Source organism: Cylas formicarius, unplaced genomic scaffold (genome assembly GCF_029955315.1).
Source record: "Cylas formicarius isolate icCylForm1 unplaced genomic scaffold, icCylForm1.1 PGA_scaffold_12__32_contigs__length_19106922, whole genome shotgun sequence".
Lineage (NCBI taxonomy): Eukaryota > Metazoa > Arthropoda > Insecta > Coleoptera > Brentidae > Cylas > Cylas formicarius.
In genome coordinates, this window is record NW_026844225.1 from 14,560,306 (window position 1) to 14,578,580 (window position 18,275).

Here is an 18,275-nt window from a genome sequence, read left to right on the forward strand (position 1 = left end):
CTCGCGAAAGAATCAAGAGTCAAGAATATTGTTATAGATTCCATTAACAAATGCCCCCTAAATATTTAGCTTTACGAATTCGTGGAGTCATTTCACCACCACGTTACAAAAGAAAAAGGTCTGGAGGATCTTTTAATTTTAATATACACAAATTTTATAATAACGTTCCCACTCAACTAGTCAAGCTAAATCCAAAGCAGTTAAAGTTAAAATATAGTTTCTTTTTTACATAAAAAATGCTACTCCATTGTTGTTTCTTATCTCCATACCTACACATGTGATGTCAAGTGTTCCTCACTCAACAAGTGATACAGATAATGTAAAAATACTAGATTTTTGCTATATCCATTCTAATATGATCTATACATTTATGCCAAATAAATCGGGTATTTATTTATTTAGTTTCTTTTAATTCTTCAACCTTAAAATATAAATAATATACATAATAATGTGCAATAATATCAAAATTCCATAAATGTTTATGTTTTATTCAACATTTGGCTCCCAAGAATCTAAATCTTATTTTTAATGAATTTTGTTCAATATTCAATTAAAAAAAAATAAAAATATAAAATAATTGATATGAAAAAATAAATAATTTATTGTATAAGTTTATGTTGCGTGTTTGTAAGAGTTTATGTAATTCTTTATTTTCAACACTAAATTATGTTATTAAATTGTGGTAAAATATAAATAATAAATAATAAAAAATTAATAAATATATATTAAACATAATAAGAAATATGAAGTAATTAACATGAATAGTTGGACCTCGATGTTTAATTTTGTTTTGGGTTGCTAAGATTTTATTTAATTGTATATTTTCAACACTAAATTATTATTTTTAATTTAGATTAAGTTATTAAATTGTGGTATGATGTTAATAATAAATAATAAAAAATATGAAATGTTATCATCAAATAAACATATTTTTACTTATTAGAATATTGATTAAAAATAACACTGGGATGTTTAAATATTGTAATATTTATATGTATTTTTTTGATTCTTGATAAAAACCCATATTATTGTCGAAATGTTCAATAAAACTTGAATATTTTAAGAATTTTGGTATTATTGAACAAAGTCAACCCAAGAACGACTCAAGTATTTATGTAATCGGAAATCGGTTACTATTAAACCTGTGTTAAAAATTTAAAAAGAAAACAAATCTAATCACTATTTGTTTTAGTTAAAAATCAAAAATTAAAACGAGGAAGGTGGGTTTTAATAGCTAAATGTAATTGAAAACAAAGTGCTCCCAGAAAAATATCGGGCGTTTGATTTACATGTTGCTTCGGTGGTTTTGGATAATAGAAGGTCTCTTTAATGTAATAAACGAAACAAAAAGTAAAAAAAAGAAGATGAAAAACGAAACGATCGGTCTGGCGTTTAAAGACTGCGTTCAAGCGAGCTCCGTAATTGCAGGACCCTGTATAAGTTTCTCAACACGCAAGTCTCGATTAAATGACAACTAAATCGTTAGCACGGTATATAATTTATGTGAATAGTCTAAAAGGGTAGTTATTAGAGACGGCTTCAATTTCTACCAGTTTTTCTTTTCCTTTTTAAAGCTGGGCCCGTAATGAAATTGAAAATAATACATAATAGTTAATCACCGTGGATTCGATTACCCACAATCACAGTTATTGCGGATTAATCGGGAGAAAATATCATTTAAAATGTGGTTAAATCAAAACGAAATTGGTAATAATCATTTAATCGCTGCCTGGTCTTTAAAAAATTTAAAATTTACTTTGTCGATTCATTCAGTCGAAATCGCCTTACAGTGTTTTTCATGCGAGGCCCCATATTTTATATCACAATTTTCCGCCATCATTGTATTCTCCCTAGGTTTGATTATTAATTACAAATTTTATTAAAAAAATTACTTAAATATAATAGTATTTCTGATATTACAAAAATGTTCGCCCAATTTAATGAAGGTAATTAAAATTGTGTTAGTAATATAGATGTATAAACTGATGAGTAGTCAGAATAGGGAGGGAAAATATTTTATCAAAATTTTAATAATTATTAATATATATGTATGTATATATATATATATATATATATATATATATATAATAATTTTGAAATTTATTTATTTTAAAAATTAAATTTAGAAAAATTACATTGGTTGGTTATCAGGTAAGCCAAAACCACGTTATTGTGGACATGACGATAGCTCCACTCTCGATACTATAGCACAAGAAGCAACATCTTTGAGCAAATTAATTTAGCATATGACATCAATTACATCTTGTTAGGCATAACCGCAAAACTGTCAAACCTCAAAAAAAAAAAAGAAAAGGGCATGTAACTGGTCCGGGTTAGACACATGCTCGATAAACAATTATTTTGAAAAAGTTTCGTGACACGGTCGTAGAAAATTGTGTCTTCGGTGGGAGGGGCACGGGAGACAACATACGGGCTGATATGTTGACAACCCCAACTAGAAGGACTATTTAACAAACTCTTTTTAATTCGACATGCGATGTCGAGTAGAATCGTTAAAAGGGCCCTTTTGGTTAGGTACCTGTTGGTTAATTACGAATGTGATCGAATACAAACATTGTTAACCGATATATGACGTCTCGGCACATATTACCGGCAACAATGGCTTTTGTTGAAAATCATTGATTTTACAGACCGCTGGGAAGAGAGAAGCTCAGCCTTAATTTAGTTTTTATATCACTGTCACTCCCCTAACTAGCCTGGCGTCCATTTATAACACTGAATGCGGTTCGACAGCGTTCAAAATACACCATAAAATTTTCATTACTCCACAAGAAGATTGCACGTCTTGCCATTGTGTTTTGAATTTGAAATCTTTTGTTGGATATTATGGCGTTCGTTAAGTCAAGATTTAAAATTCCGAAACTCTTTTAAAATGCGGGAACTCGAATGATAAAACCCTGACGTTTTCAATAATATCAGGAGAAATTATTCACATCCTATCACGCATCGATATCACCGTAAAAAAATGCTTAAAATAGATTAGGTAGGAGTATCATATTCCCCTAGTCGTTTGACCTTCGCCATAAATCACAAACGAGTTCGCCATTTTTTACGTCGGTTATTGATAACCGAATTAAAACACGCCAAACATCTAATCAGTATTTTCTGTTGTCTTTGACTTTGACCTTTCGCATGTTTACAATGCGACGCCGAAATACACATAGGATCGATGTGGATTAGGTTATGGTCGATTTTAAAGCAACGCATCTTTTTGGTAGTTATTTTTCTGGTGAATACTAGGTAGTTAATTTAGTAATCACTGTTACAGTTATTTTTGAATACGACTTAGTCTGTTTAGTAATATTACTCAATAATATTGACTTTCGTAATAGAGTTACAATAAAACTCAAATTCACTAATTCACATTATTGCTCTTGTTTTTACAAAACAATTACAAAGAAAAGTACTGCTCTTTCAAATTTCACGCTGGATTCAGAAATTTGCGGCTTTTATCGCTCTATCATATTATATCTCACTATTACGAATACGAGTTGGTTAATGGTGTAGTAATATTCTCAAATAATATTTTGAGTTTTGCAATGGGGTTTCATATAGATTTCAAAGAAAAACAATGTTTTCCAGTTTAACAAGATTCGCAGCAATCTGGAAAATCTTGAAAAGGTATCTCCGGGTTTTGGTTAGAAATTTTGCTTTTGTTTCTACAACAAAAGATGCAAAGGGGAAATTTCTTCTTTTTTAAATTCCTCGCTGAATTCAGAAAAAGTCAAATTTTTTCATTCGATCATATTATAATACATTTTTTCATCGTCCAGAATTGTGATTGACAATTTAACTGTCAGAAACTTTTTACGAAACTTCTGGATTCCTCCTGGAACTCGTTAACGTTTCGCCAAGCTCTGAAGAAGCCAACAGGATGATTGGCGAAACGTTAGCAAGTTCGAATCAGCAAAATCCGACGTAGAAGGAATGCAGAATTTTTGTAAAAAGTATTATATTAGCCCATGAAAGTTTCTTGTCAGAAACTTTATTGTCGATAATAATCAATAAAAAAAAGGTAAACCATATGAATAGATTCCAAAAAATACCACATATTCTAGACAGATTAAACGATTAATTATTAAGGTTATTATTAGCCTAGGTGTTTGGCTGTCTGGTTTTTCTTCTGACGTTTTTTATTACTGGAAAAAGAGGTCAAGCACAATTGTATCTTGCGAACCATTTTCCCAGATGAGTCCATCGGAAACCCCCGCATTATCGGGTCTATTGAAAAACGCGAGTCTGCAATAATAAAACTGGACATAACAATAAACCCCTCGGAGCAATTTATTCCATAACAAAAGCGCATTTTATTTTAACAAAAATCGGTCGAACCGTGGCCGCCGTTATGTGTCGGTCCAGGCGATAATATTCTTCGATACCCGAAAAAGTGGGCGGAGCTTAATGACACAAAATTGTCGTTTTATCATTACGGCGTTATCGTTTTTGTGGATCAAAGTACGTTGCGCCGTTTGCCACGCCCCCATTATAGAGCCTCTTCTCCATTCGGGCTAATGTGCCCTTTTTGATAACGATCAGGTCCATTAAAGGTACCAGAGTCTATTTTATTAGTGATGGCTCGTCCGCCGTCCGCTGATAAATTATTGTCATGCCGCTAATTGATGACTAAAAATAAAGATACGATTTATTTTAGCCACGGCCCCCCCTTATAATTTAATAGGGTTCCGATATTTGATTGGTGCATCTTTTTTAATATGTATGATATATTTCATTTCACTTTATTTTAATTACCGACGTTCTCGTTCCACTGTTTATGTTACGGCGCGGTGGGGGGTGAATGGGGGTTAGCTTGTGAATAATAAGCGGTATATTTCTTACCCAGGTATTTATTTATATTTCCCGAATTGGGAATTATGATAAGGATAGCGAAATTTCAATCCTCAATTTTGCATATACCTATACAGCGTTTGGTTGTGACGTATATCACAAGTGTTGTGATTTTCCACTAAACCATTTATATAAGTATGCCGTTAATAATCACTCATTGTAAAATAAAATATGACATGTTTTTAAAACATAGGAAATTTATATTATTTCACCTTTTTTAAATGCGATAAGATGCTCCCTGCAATTAAAAAATTCATATACACCAAATTTTAAGAAAAAAAATATATTTTTAAATATTTCACCTTTAGGAACTTTAAAAAAGTTATAAACGAAGAATCCGATCTGTATTTAAATTAACATCAATGATACCCAAGTTGCTTTTTAACTTTTCTCTTTCGTTTTTAGAATATTTAAAAAGAATGCACTAAAATTTAGTCGGGTTCTGAATAGCATGCATCTATTACCTAGATAGGGTATAGATCCTTAAATAATATGTAATGCCCATATCATATATGGTATAAATAATTTAACACAAATTAGTATGTTTTTAATTTTGATTTAAACTTCTGGTGTATTTAAATAATGCTCAAATGTGTCTGTCTGTCTTCGTTTTCAATTTTATTTGCTCTTTGGCAAATTTATAAAAAATACATTTTTGCGAATATTTCGCTATTAGGATTTTTTCAGGCCAAATCAAATAATGTTTATGAAAGGACGTATTAAAATTCACTGTTCTATGTGGGATATACCTATTTCTAAATAGACATTGTTTGCAATTTTAATATTTACTTCTAGATTCTTAAATTGACTATCTAATGTATTTCATATTATATGAAATATAAAATACATATTAAAATTATAACTCAAAATCTTATAATTTACATTGTAATTTACACGTATTTTGTTTGGGAAAACATTGCCTTATATATTTGACAGTGTAATGTTTCAATTTTGTTTGGAGCTAAAACAGCCTCAACTACATTATTGTTTAAAAAAAAATACGCCTCATGGTACTTTTATGTTATATTATTAAACTTCGGAAACGACGTTAAACAAAAGCGTAAAAAAATATTATGACATTAATTAATTTAACGAAAAATTTGCAATGGAGGCGAACGAAAATAATCGAAGACTTATGATCCCGTTCGCATAAAACGGGGATGAGTAAGTACTCGGCTCGTCAGTTGTTTAACTCAATTATTGATCAAATATGGCGCATTTCCCACCCCACGGTCTCCGTTAACCCTTTTGCGTTGAGGGGATTAATAATTATGTACCAACCCCAATATTAGGTCCTCAATATAACAACCCTATTATATCTGCGAAAATATCACTTTTATTGTTGTGTGTTCCTTTTTAAGGAATCTATTTGGATTTTGGCTTCGGTAATGTATAATCGATCCCCATTCGGTTTTCCTTTTTTCACGTCGACAATTGATTTAAAATTCGACAGTCATCCATATTAATTTCGTTGTTCTATAATTGTTCGCAGATTTATTTTCTACGGCCTGTTGTTGCTTTTCTTGGAAATAGTGTCATAACAAGTCAAAACGACTTCAATAAAAGAGTGATGATTCGATAAATTTTTCACCACCCAAAATTTTGCTGAATCCCGACTCCAATTAAATTTCTTAAAGATCCCCTTCGTTTGTTTCGTCACTTTTATACAGGGGATTGCAAAAAACATGCGCCGGCGATCTACCGTATAAAATATACACAAAAATTATAGTCGATATTTTAAATTTCATAAGATTGAGAAAGTTATGCGCTTGTTTTCTGCCATTTTAACTATTGTGTACGTTTTATTCACGAGTCTTCAGATTTATAACCATGTTTCTGCTGGAGTTTTATACCGGGTTAGTTAAAATTAAATTCTTGCAATGACTTTAGAAGTGTATCAGTGAAAGGTTGCCAGAATTATAAATATTATCGCGAAATCCGACAGTTGTGAAAAACTTCCCGATTTTGAATTTTAACGTTCCATCTTTGGTAATTTTAAAGATATTTAAGCGTTCTATTATTTTTGCGTAATTTATTGCAACAAAAATAAATAGGGCATTCCATTTAAAGTACAATTAATGACGTGATTGCTGTTAATATTTTGGAATGCTAGTGAATTTGATCAATCCAGCTTTGGGAGTTCTGGAGATATTTAAGCGTTTCGGTTCTTTTTACTAACCCCCGGCTAATTTGATCATGCGTTTGTTGACCATGTTTTTGTTAAGAAAATTTTATTCAACCCGGATTCCATTTTGTCAAGACTGCGACTCTGAATGTTCATCTGTAAGCACTCTGTAGGAATGTAAGGTGTGGAACTAAGGTGCCGTAATAAATACACTGTGAGATTTTCGACGTTTAACGTAATATAGGTATATTAAATTTAGTGTTTTTTCTTCTCCCTGATTGCGATTGATTCTAAAGATTTAATTCCTAAGTAGTTCGAAATTGAATGGCGCAGTAGTGGGTGCCATTTTAAAACCATATAAACATTATCTTCTTCCAAAATAGGCTATATACCTGTTATAGTTAGTATTTGGTTCGGTTTCTGTCCTTTAAGACATTTAATTAGTTAGCCGTTATTGAAGGGGACCGCCATGATGGTAATTTTTTCGAGTCCGGCAAGCTGATTTTATAATTTTCAAGTGGGTTAAGAGTTGAACAAACAACCGGTGGAAAAACGGGGACGCTGCGAAAGAATATGGTGGATAATGCCATCGTGTTTTGTTGTAATTCGAGCACGTAAGAATGGTGGGCATATGGCGACTAAAAGGGTTCATCGCACACGAAGCACAAGAGGGAGGGTTTGACATTTAAACGAGGGATGTTTCGTACGGACTACGTATATATATATATATATATATATATATATATATATATATATATATATATATATATATATATTATTTTACCCGAGATTTTAATGTAAATTCGAAGTATCGCCGTTTTTTTACGAATTTACGAAAATTTGAATGACGCATCATCGCCGCGAGTGAAAAATCCCCGACCCCGTGTATATTTTTAAACGCCACTCTATCGGAAACGAACCAGAGCCTCTTTGAGTGCTCTAAAAATACGCAAAGGCACCCGAATCAGATAATAAAAGATGGCACAAGTCAATTTTCGTTTACTAAAATTAATACGTACGCGACGATAACGTCGGCCAGTTTATCATAAGGGGCGTAAAATGACATAAAGTCGTAACTGAATCCAGTACACCCACTATCGGCCACGTGGGCTGTATAGATGTCACTAAAATAATTCGGATGTGTCGAGTGCTTCCATTAAATCCGTGTTACTAAAATACACATACGCACGAATTGATGTTTAGCATCATCTCGGGGGCCAGGTTCACTAGCACCACGATCACCTTATTTTTCGTCTGGGCCTCAAGAGGCATATACATCTGTTACATCGCACCTCGGCTGATTCATTATACAAACCTTTTTGGAACGTCTTTATCCGATTCTATTTATGTTTACTGTCCACTCCGCGATGTCGTACATTTTGACAAATGCGGAAAAGATATCAACTTCCACATTTCGGATTTTAAAGGTATACCAGTGAAATAATAATACTCGATACCAAAAAATAATTATTTATTATTATTGAGAATAAGTTTGGTGAATTATTTCTATATTATCGCGGGAGAAATTCAGAAGATTTGTAAATAATATTGTCGATTAATAATTACTCAGATGTTTTTATTTTGAAAACTGATTTAATATAATTTTGGTAGGCTATTCATTTATTTGTATCACGTGATTTTTGCAAATATTAAAATAAAAATAACCGATATTTCTAAGATAATTTATTTTTTTATTCAGTAAAAAAGTCGAATCCTAGTTAGGATATTAGTCAGGAATATTGTTGCAATACACTAGTAGAAACTTGATATGACCCCAGGTGCCAGTAAATGCTTGTCACGAAGTCTGGACGCTAACAATTCGGATGCATCCTTTGGAAGGTACAGGGTGGGCCGTTTATGTTGGGACACTACCTTATCTCAGAAACTATAGGGGATGGAGCGAAAAGTTACATACAAAAGTTAATTGTGGTATTACAAATCTTAAATTTATTTGAATGTTATATATACAGGGTGAACACCTGGTATTTTACTTCATTTTTGAATTCTATACAAAATTCTAGACATATTTTGTGTATAATGTTTTATACTTATAAGTCTAACCGTTTTTGAAATTTTTAATTTTTTATGCGAAAAATGACGTTTGCAATACGATAGCCATTTTCAACTGTGTACTACTTTAAAATGGTTTTGGATATAAAAATTTGTGTGACCTATTAAATATGTTTTTTTTTTAGATAGACTGAAGAAGTTCAAACACCTAAGCAAACACAGTTTCAGAACGACCATATGCACTGATTTTCGTAAATGTCTGTCAAATTATTCACCTTGTATATTAAAGAACTCTCACTTCAATACAATCAAAAGTTCATACAAAGTTAGTTTAAAATGTTTTTGCCGAAATATTTAATGCTCTATATTGAATGTGCGTCGCTACATTTCGCATACTACATTGTTGCAGTGGGCATCAGTAGCGTCATGGTTCTTCAAACCCGAACCGTCAGTTTTTACGAAAATGGCGACTACTAGCGCCCAAACTCTGCCCACATCATCGCCTAGACAAGATTTGGGATCGTCGGAGCAACGCTCGTCCACTCCCGAGAAATTTTGTCGAAAAGATTTCCAACCGCCAAAAATTTGCACGGTAAGCGATTTTTGTTTCGAAAAATGCAAAATAGTTCGAGAGTAAAATGGTTAACTGAGAACTCTTGTTTTATTTATGTCATGTCTGGCAGTCCGGTGCTGGGGTATCACGATTCACATTGGGTATTTTGGAAAAATAGGACTGTCAAAGTCAAAATATTTCCATAATGTAGATGGTTATTTACTGTTATCTATTACTATGGGCAAAATGACATAACAGGACAGCTTATGCTCGTGCTGTTATCATAAAATAAGGTTGATATACTTTTTTAACAATTATTTATTTTTTTACAGTATTACAGTGGCCTATGGAAGTTTTTTGAAAAATTATTTATTTTTTTCATTATTTTGGCCAAAACGAGGTCGTTTCCATCTGCTGCTAATTTTCTGGTTCAAGCATAAATTCCTTGACTTCAAGTTTTCTTAACCCACAAGTTCGAGTCTTGTCATTAGGGACGGTAAGTGATTTGAACCACCCAAATTGGGTTTTAGTGGTCCGTATAATATTCTTTTTGCAAAAAAATACACTCATTTTCAACCAATGCGTTTGCTAATTCATTCACGCCTTGTATGTAATAGCATATTATGCAACAAGTGCGGTAAACGGCATTTGACTCACGAGTTTTTAATAAACTCGTGAGTTAGAAAGTTTACCGAACGTGTTGCATACTATACTTTTTCTACGACCGTTAGTTTTTGGGTACATTTTCGCAAAACAACACTGACATGACCGTCAGAATTGACAAACGTCAAAATTCAAAGCGTGGGAAATATCTCCGAAAACATCCGATCTCTCCCAAGTTCGTAAAATCCCGGAAATGTCCGAAATGGCTCGGATTCGTGGGAAACGAAACTGACGTGGTAAAGTGACGCTTCCCGCACGCTAGATCGGTGGGTAATTAGGTGTTTTACAAACGGGAGTAGAAAAAAGAGTTTACCAAACGTGTCGCAGACTATACTATTTCTACGACCGTTAGTTTTTGGGTACATTTTGGTAAACAACATGAATACGTGAATACTAACCAAAAGTAACATGACTGTCAGAATTTACAAGCGTCAAAATTAACATCCGATTGCTCCCAAACCTGTGCGGTAATATCCCGGAAATGTCCGAAGTGGCCTGGATCCGTGGGACAAGGACAAGAAACTCACGTGTTAAAGTGGCGCTTCCCGCACGCCAGATCGGTGTATAATTATAGTATATTACTAAGGGAGTGGAAAAAAGAAATAACATTTGCTAGAATTCTAGTCTATCGGCAAATATTGTTTTATAATAATTGTTTTATTGTAATAAAACAATATTTAGTAGGAAATTATATTAGTTTCTAGTACTTTTGCGCGCACGATAAACGGATTTGTCGGTTTTTAATGCGCATATAACGAGAATAATCTGATCCACGTATCGCAAGCTGATACTGCTCGGAGTGAGATGTTAAACATCCGAATATCGAACCCGGGAGTGTGTATGCATCTCAAATAACAACATTGAAATGGTGAAAAGGTCCCAATTAGGAGTAACCGAGGCAACCGAACCGTCAAGAGACTCTGAAGGGCACTACGTTGCCAACTCTCGGCAGTTTTCCGCGCAAATATTAAAATTTTCAAACTTTCAACCGATTTCTCCTTTATTTCAGTAATTTTTCTTATCAAATGAATTAAATTTAAGTAGGGGAACTTTTTCTACACATTTGCGCAAGAAATTTTATTTTTATTAGAGAAAATTTGCTTTGTTTATTATTCAGTGGCAGCTATTCTATAACTACGTATGTATAAGTAAAAAAAAACGTTTTAAAAAACGAATTGTTGTGTTATTAGTGACTTGTTAAAGTTTCAATAATTTCATGCTATACATATGGTAAAAAAGGCTCTGTAACCGTGGCGAATGTCCATTGTGTGTATTAATTTTTCTTCTTAAATAATCAATTCATATTAAAGCAGACAGTTAATTTTTATAGACCCTGTATACCACTTTGAGGAGGCTAAATTATTATTATTAACAACGTAGATATAATACAAAGAAAAAGGGTCATTTGGTTGAAATATGTGTCTGGATTAGCGCTTATAATATTATTAATACTTATTTTATTATTAACAATTACACAATTTAAAAAACATCTTCAACAAACAATTGTTGATAGTTGATATTTTTCGTCCGGCCTCTCCAATATATTCTTTGCCGTATATGCATGGAATGCTGTAAACTCCTGCCGTCTCTGGTTTTGACGTTATAGTTCTTTAGAACTTTCGTCGTCGAATATAGAGTCGGCAACGTCGCAAAAATGTATTACCGCGAGCATCAGAAGTGAATTTCGTAGGTGTAGCTTAGGAACACGCGGTAATTAAAAAGTGGTATATCCAAAACGAAAAAGTTGCGTTCCGTTAAAAATAATTTTCGCCGAGAATTTTAAATTACATGCCCGATGTCGGAAAAACTTTTAATTGAACTTGTCCGCCCGTCCGACCCTCCGCGATTCGTAGATGTGTGTGTCGTATTAATTTGACAAACGTAGCCGCGCTAGAATAATTTTCTGCTTTCTACTTTACTAATTACTCGACACAAGCCACTTGTAACGGAAGAGTGATCGAAAATCCATTGAGCAGCTGCAAATGTATGGTACGTATATCCGTTACCGATAATTTAACGACCTTATTACGTTTTGTTATAATATATAATATGCGACAGATGCGAACTGAGATTTTAATAATTTTATTAGCGAGTCGTTAATATTTGTCGAGTAATTTTCCCGCGTAGCGTTGATAATGCCAGTTTTAAAAGCATCTAATTGGAGTAGAGACACAAAAGCGAGACGTTTAGTCTAAAACAAATAGGCATTCGTAAAAGGTTTTTTTGTGCGACCGGGATCTTAACGGCGCTAATCAGGCCGACAAACTGTGGAAAATGAATTGTCACAGTGTACACTTTGTTTTAAGATAACCACGGCGCGAAACGTTCCAATTGGTCGACGCCATCGACGGCGTCGCATACTGCTTCAAAGGGGGAAAAAACCTTAATTAATATCTCTAAATATCTATTTACAAAATTTTTGACTGTAATATGTTTGGGCAGCATAAGAAATGCTTGATAAAGTCACATATATTTCAGAGAGGCGACTATCTCTCTTATTATTACGATAATAATTACAATATTTTAATTTTTCAATATCTATTTGACCTATTCGACACGTAGGTACGTATGTATGTGTCAAACCCAAAATTAATTATTAATTGATCAAGTTATCAATTTATATTAGATAATTAATTAATTAAAAAATTAAATTAAATTAAAGAATCCCATAGCATACAAGCAGATCAGCTAAAATATTACAAACATGTGTAATAGTTTTTTGGAAAGAAATTCTCGTAACATATAAAATTTATGCAATAAATATCGGATTTTTTTTGTGAAATATAGGACATGATTATTAATCCATTGAAGTTTTTTTATCAACCAAGTATTTTATAACATTATTTTCCCCAGTTGGTTGAAAAGTTTATGCGAAAAAGCTCTATATTTGGCCTCGAGATAATTTAAAATTGTCCAAAAACATCATATTTTTAAGCAATTCTCCAGGCCTTTCCAGGAAGAATCACCAAAGACTCCACAATTAATTTGTATATAAATTAAATAATATAAGCATAGGGGAGTCGTTACATATTACCAAAAAAAATTTTTTTACAACGACGTAGCTGTTAGTATTTAACTAAATCAAACACTGGCTACATTAAGCTGCACGATAGGGTTTGTTTTTTTTTAAACCTTACTCATATCAAAATTTGCGCGTTGATATAAGTTCGTCTTATACTAACAAATGTTTTTGTCTTTTCATAATATATTGGTATTTTTTTAAATCTATATTATAAATTTAACAAGAAGTTCGCGATCAATTAAATTTGAAATTTTTCGCCAAAAAAAATATTTTTCACATTGCACCCGATATAGTTTATTGGGGTTTTAGAAACTTGTAATCAACTTTTTAAATAATTTCTTGGGCATTTTTTTTATCAAAACTTTGATCGTTTGGTGTATTACTACCTTAAACGTAGTAGGCACAGGAAATAGTTACACACAATAGACCTTTGAGTACTTCAACCCAAGAATTGTTTTTTTATTTTCTTTAAAATTTGGATGGTATCGTCATTCTTAAGTATTACACTCTGTATATGGTATCAGGTTCGGTTGTTCGAACTGTGTAATATACGTTCTATTAGAATTTGAATCAAGACAACTTCCGTATTGAATATAAATATCCTTTGAACACTTGTAGAGCGTCTGTTTTTGACCGATAAGGTGATTTCAAAACAGTTCAAATTCAAAAGATATTATGACAGACTAGACATCTTTTTATTAAGTCTATTACAATTCCATGTGATATTATGTGGACCAATTCGGTGAGTAAATCACATAAAGCATTTGGCGGTTATAATTGACCAAAATCTTAAATGGGATCGTAATTGGCAGTACCTATGTAAAAAAACAGATTTCTTATTCACTTCACTCACACACAGAATATCTAATGTGATTCTTAAAAATATAAGACCTGAAAACTCGATATTTATTTAAGAAGACATCGAAGATTTCGGAAATCTAAAAAAAATACATTCGTTGATGTTAATATCTGTGGAATAAATGGGTCTAGTGTAATTTAATATTTGCAAAATAATTGAAATATGTTATATTATATGTAGATATGTGTTTAATGCTTAAAATACTTACTTACTTAATAGTTTATTATAATATGTGCAGCAAAAGTGTCCTCCTGCACCCCTGAGCATTAGGGAGGTTAGACTATTCACGTACTATGTACTGTAATATAACTTATTATTATTATAAATAAAATAAATATGCGTAAACGTGGGTGTCGATCGAGTGTTGACAAAAACCTAACTCGTAGCATCTCGTATATAATATAAAAAACATATAAAAATAATACGTCCATTTCTTGAGGTAAAGATTTTTGTTTCGTTATTCTCACATTTCGCACCAGTGTGCGTCGGCGTCGGAAAGATATATTTATTTATGAAAACTATTTACTTTATCGTTACCGCAAATATTGATTTACGCTTGTTGTAGGTGGTATCGTTTGGCAAAAATAAGAAAATATTACACTAATATTTACGCTAAAATAATAATAATAGATCAGACACTGTCACACGCGTGCGCTCCGTTTGTGTCCAGAATAAATTTCACATAGAGATAACCCATACATTTATTCCCTGTTTGTTTATACGCCAAGATGTATGTTATGTTACTGCGTAAGTTACCTGTAATGTGACGTCCTATATACTTGCGACATATGTCTAATCTCATGCCAGGTTCGTGTGTGCCGATTAAAATACGCGCGTTTTTGTAACAAAAAACAAATATACAATACCTAAATCTGTCTCGCTTTATTTTACTTTAGCGAACTGCCTGCTAAAGTACATAAATACATTTCGCGCACCTGAATTTCGTTCGATTTGCATTCGCTCTCGCAGGAATGCACCGCCGCTGCAGCACCGAAAAAAATCCTTACCATTTGTACCAGCTTTATTTATTGTACTTATTGAAAACCCCTTATAGAACGCCAACGGAGCGTCCAAGGGAGTTCAATAGTTTGCCATTGCAATTTCTCCCTTGAAGCAAATAAAACAACAGAATAAACCATAAAACTATGCATATCGCGCTTCCTCCTCAAATTTGTTTCGAGGTACGAAGTTTAAATACACTAAAAGCGTGGAAAATTCTTTTAACCTAAGCTTATGTAATTCCAATTCCGAATTTTCGATTTAAAAATGGTAAAACAAAAATAAAACATTTTTTTGGAGGATTATCTTTGTTCCGCAGAGAAATACACACATACAATAATGTTCTATATATCTTTTGTTCCTTTTTTATCCCTGCTTCATTTTATATTTAGATGTGTAGAATCAATATATCTAGATATCTATAACACCAGCACTTAGCATATGTTTATATGGCCCATAGCCTGTATAGGTGGCCTTAAAATATACAACAATACACATAAAATGCAAATTATTGAAAATCAATATTCTTCTTCAACAGTTTTCTCCTCTTTTCTGCTCGACTAACCACGTTATCAGAATCCCACATTTTTTCTTCTTTTTTGCCAGTTCGTTACGGTCACTTCAATAATTTCAACCAGAGCAGCAGCTTTACAATTAATTTTAAATGTTGTGTTTTCCTCTCTTGATAAATTTTTTGCCTCGTGCCCATATGAGCCGATGTCGTAATAGTTATTTACGAGGGCAGCGCCAAAATTTCCCGGCCTGAATATGAAAGCAACAAAGTAGAGTATCAATTTTTTTATTATTTTTCAATATAAACCCCCTTAACTTCAAAACACTTATTACATCTCTTTATTAACGACTCAATCCCTTTAAAAAAATATTGTTTGATTTGTCTGCAAAATGAACTAAAACAGCCTCTTTTAACTCAACTTCGTCGTTAAACCGCCGTCCACGTAAGTCCTTTTTCAAATATCCAAACGAATAATAGTCGCTGGGGGCCATATCTGGACTATAGGCAGGATGATCTATCTGTTGTAACCCACACTCTAAAATGGCAGCTTGCATTATCGTGCAAAAGACGCACGCCTCCGGTCAGTTTTCCTCGATGTTTTACACGTATGCAGTCTCGCAATTGCTGTAATAATGTTGCGTGATATTTACCACTGACAGTGGTATTAGTTTCTTTAAAATCTATCAAAAGAATTCCTTCACAATCCCAAAAGATCGTGGCCATCACCTTTTTTCTTGACTGGCAGACACTGAATTTTCTTGGAGATATTTCGCCCTTACGACGCCACTCCATTGATTCTTTTTTCGATAGAGGGTCATAATAGAGAACCATAGTTTCATCTCCCGTCACAATAGTTTCTATCGCAGGCTTCTGTCCCGACACACAGAGTTCCAAAAAAGACCGCGCACACTCGACACGGCGTGGTTTTTGAATAGCCGAAAGGTTTTTAGGAACCCATCTTGCACTAAACTTATGCATACCTAAATGATCATGCAGGATTCGACAAACACTTGTAATCAGAAAACTTAGTAATTTCTGAGATTTCCTTGACCTTTAAACGTCCATCACTCAATACCACCTCTTCCACATTCGCAACAATATCTTCCGTTATGACCTCCACTGATCGACCAGTTCTTGAATCATCTTCAAGGGAATCCTGCCCCATTCGAAAACGTTTTGCCCATTCTCTTACTACAGAATACGAAGGAGAACTTTGGCCGTAAACGCAATCCTGCTAACCCTTCTTTTGTCAAAAACTTTATGACTGCTCTATACCCAATTTGCGTAATTTGCGACATTTTTTCGGACGCGTCTTGTTTAAAATGCTGTCAATAAAAAACTATTTGACGCAAGACTTCAAATTTTTTTTCGCAGCCTACTAAGATATATATTTAAAAGAAGACAAAGTGTTATCGTGATACTGGAGCTGCATCTATGTCAGGCCGGGAAATTTTGGCGCTAACCTCGTATTGTGGTTTCTTCAAATTTAATCCAGCCGATAGTCTCGTGCTTTAAGATGGTGTATTTCTATATACAAAATTTAATGCGTCATTAAGCCTATTTATCTATGTATGTTCGTTATATGGTTTTATGCGTTAATTTTCTACCCACGCTTATGGACGAACCGTGAGGAGAATATGTAAAACCCCTACATAATTACTGAACTAAAAATTACAAAAATAATTGCCGTTGCTAATTTACGAGATTACGAAGTAACTTAATGAACTTATAAAGTTAGTATGTTATATTACTAATAATAAATTATTAAATTATCAATGATTTTCAAAATCTAAAGTCGCTTGATTAACTTTTTTTAGTAAAATTTTTCGCCTGTACTGCAAACTATCGTTTACTATCAACAAACCGCACCTGGCATACCGTACGAATTTTCCCATGATATTAAACGATATCTAAGAAATATATCTAAAATGTGATCGTATTTAATATTTCCAAGCGCGCAAGGGTTAAACCTTGTTGCTATAGCTAGGGTAGACCGACTCCCCACGTCACTTCAACGTCTTTTGTAAATATTTCTTTAAATTTATATTAAAACAGTTCAACAAGTTTCGCACCATCATCAATCAGACATGGATGAAAAAAAAACTCACCACCCCCTAGCCATTTGAAGGAACATTTTTTGAGCCACTGCAATAGTGCATTTCTCACAACTTATTTAACTGGACAATCTAAAACTCGCTGTTAGATATATCCGTATTAGCATTTTCGTTAAATCAATACTGCAAACTTGACCAAAGCAGACTTCTTCAGTGGCAACCGTTACTCTCATCCACAACAGGACCGGACTGACTTCCAATTGCCGCAATAAATTTAGATTATTTTTGACCAAAACCCAAAAGATTGTTTACGGAATAATTACGTATATTATGCTGCAGCTTTTTGTGTTTTTTTACTATTCTTTGCACGCTAGGAAGCTGGTTTAATGTTTTTATGTTTTCTTTAAGATATTTTAAAAAATGTACGGGAAAAACTATTAGAGGTTTAGTTTATTTTTATACCCTTTTGTATTACATAGCTTGACTTCAGTACAAATGTTTAAAAGAAGTATTTCCTTGTATCAAAATAAGATCTGTACCGCTATAAATATAAGTTTTAAAATTATTTACAATTGTATAATTGCTATAATATAATTTTATTAAAATAAGA

The 18,275-nt window shown here is 32.9% G+C and overlaps 1 protein-coding gene across 1 annotated transcript in view; it reads left to right on the forward strand.

The window, feature by feature from the left end:
• Nucleotides 1-9,464: 9,464 nt before the first annotated feature.
• Nucleotides 9,465-18,275, forward strand: part of LOC132695791 (zinc finger protein basonuclin-2-like) — a 136,303-nt gene continuing 127,492 nt past the window's right edge. The window contains exon 1 of the mRNA XM_060660256.1: nucleotides 9,465-9,593. Coding sequence (XP_060516239.1) covers nucleotides 9,465-9,593 — 129 coding nt within the window. The remainder of the gene's footprint in view (nucleotides 9,594-18,275) is intronic.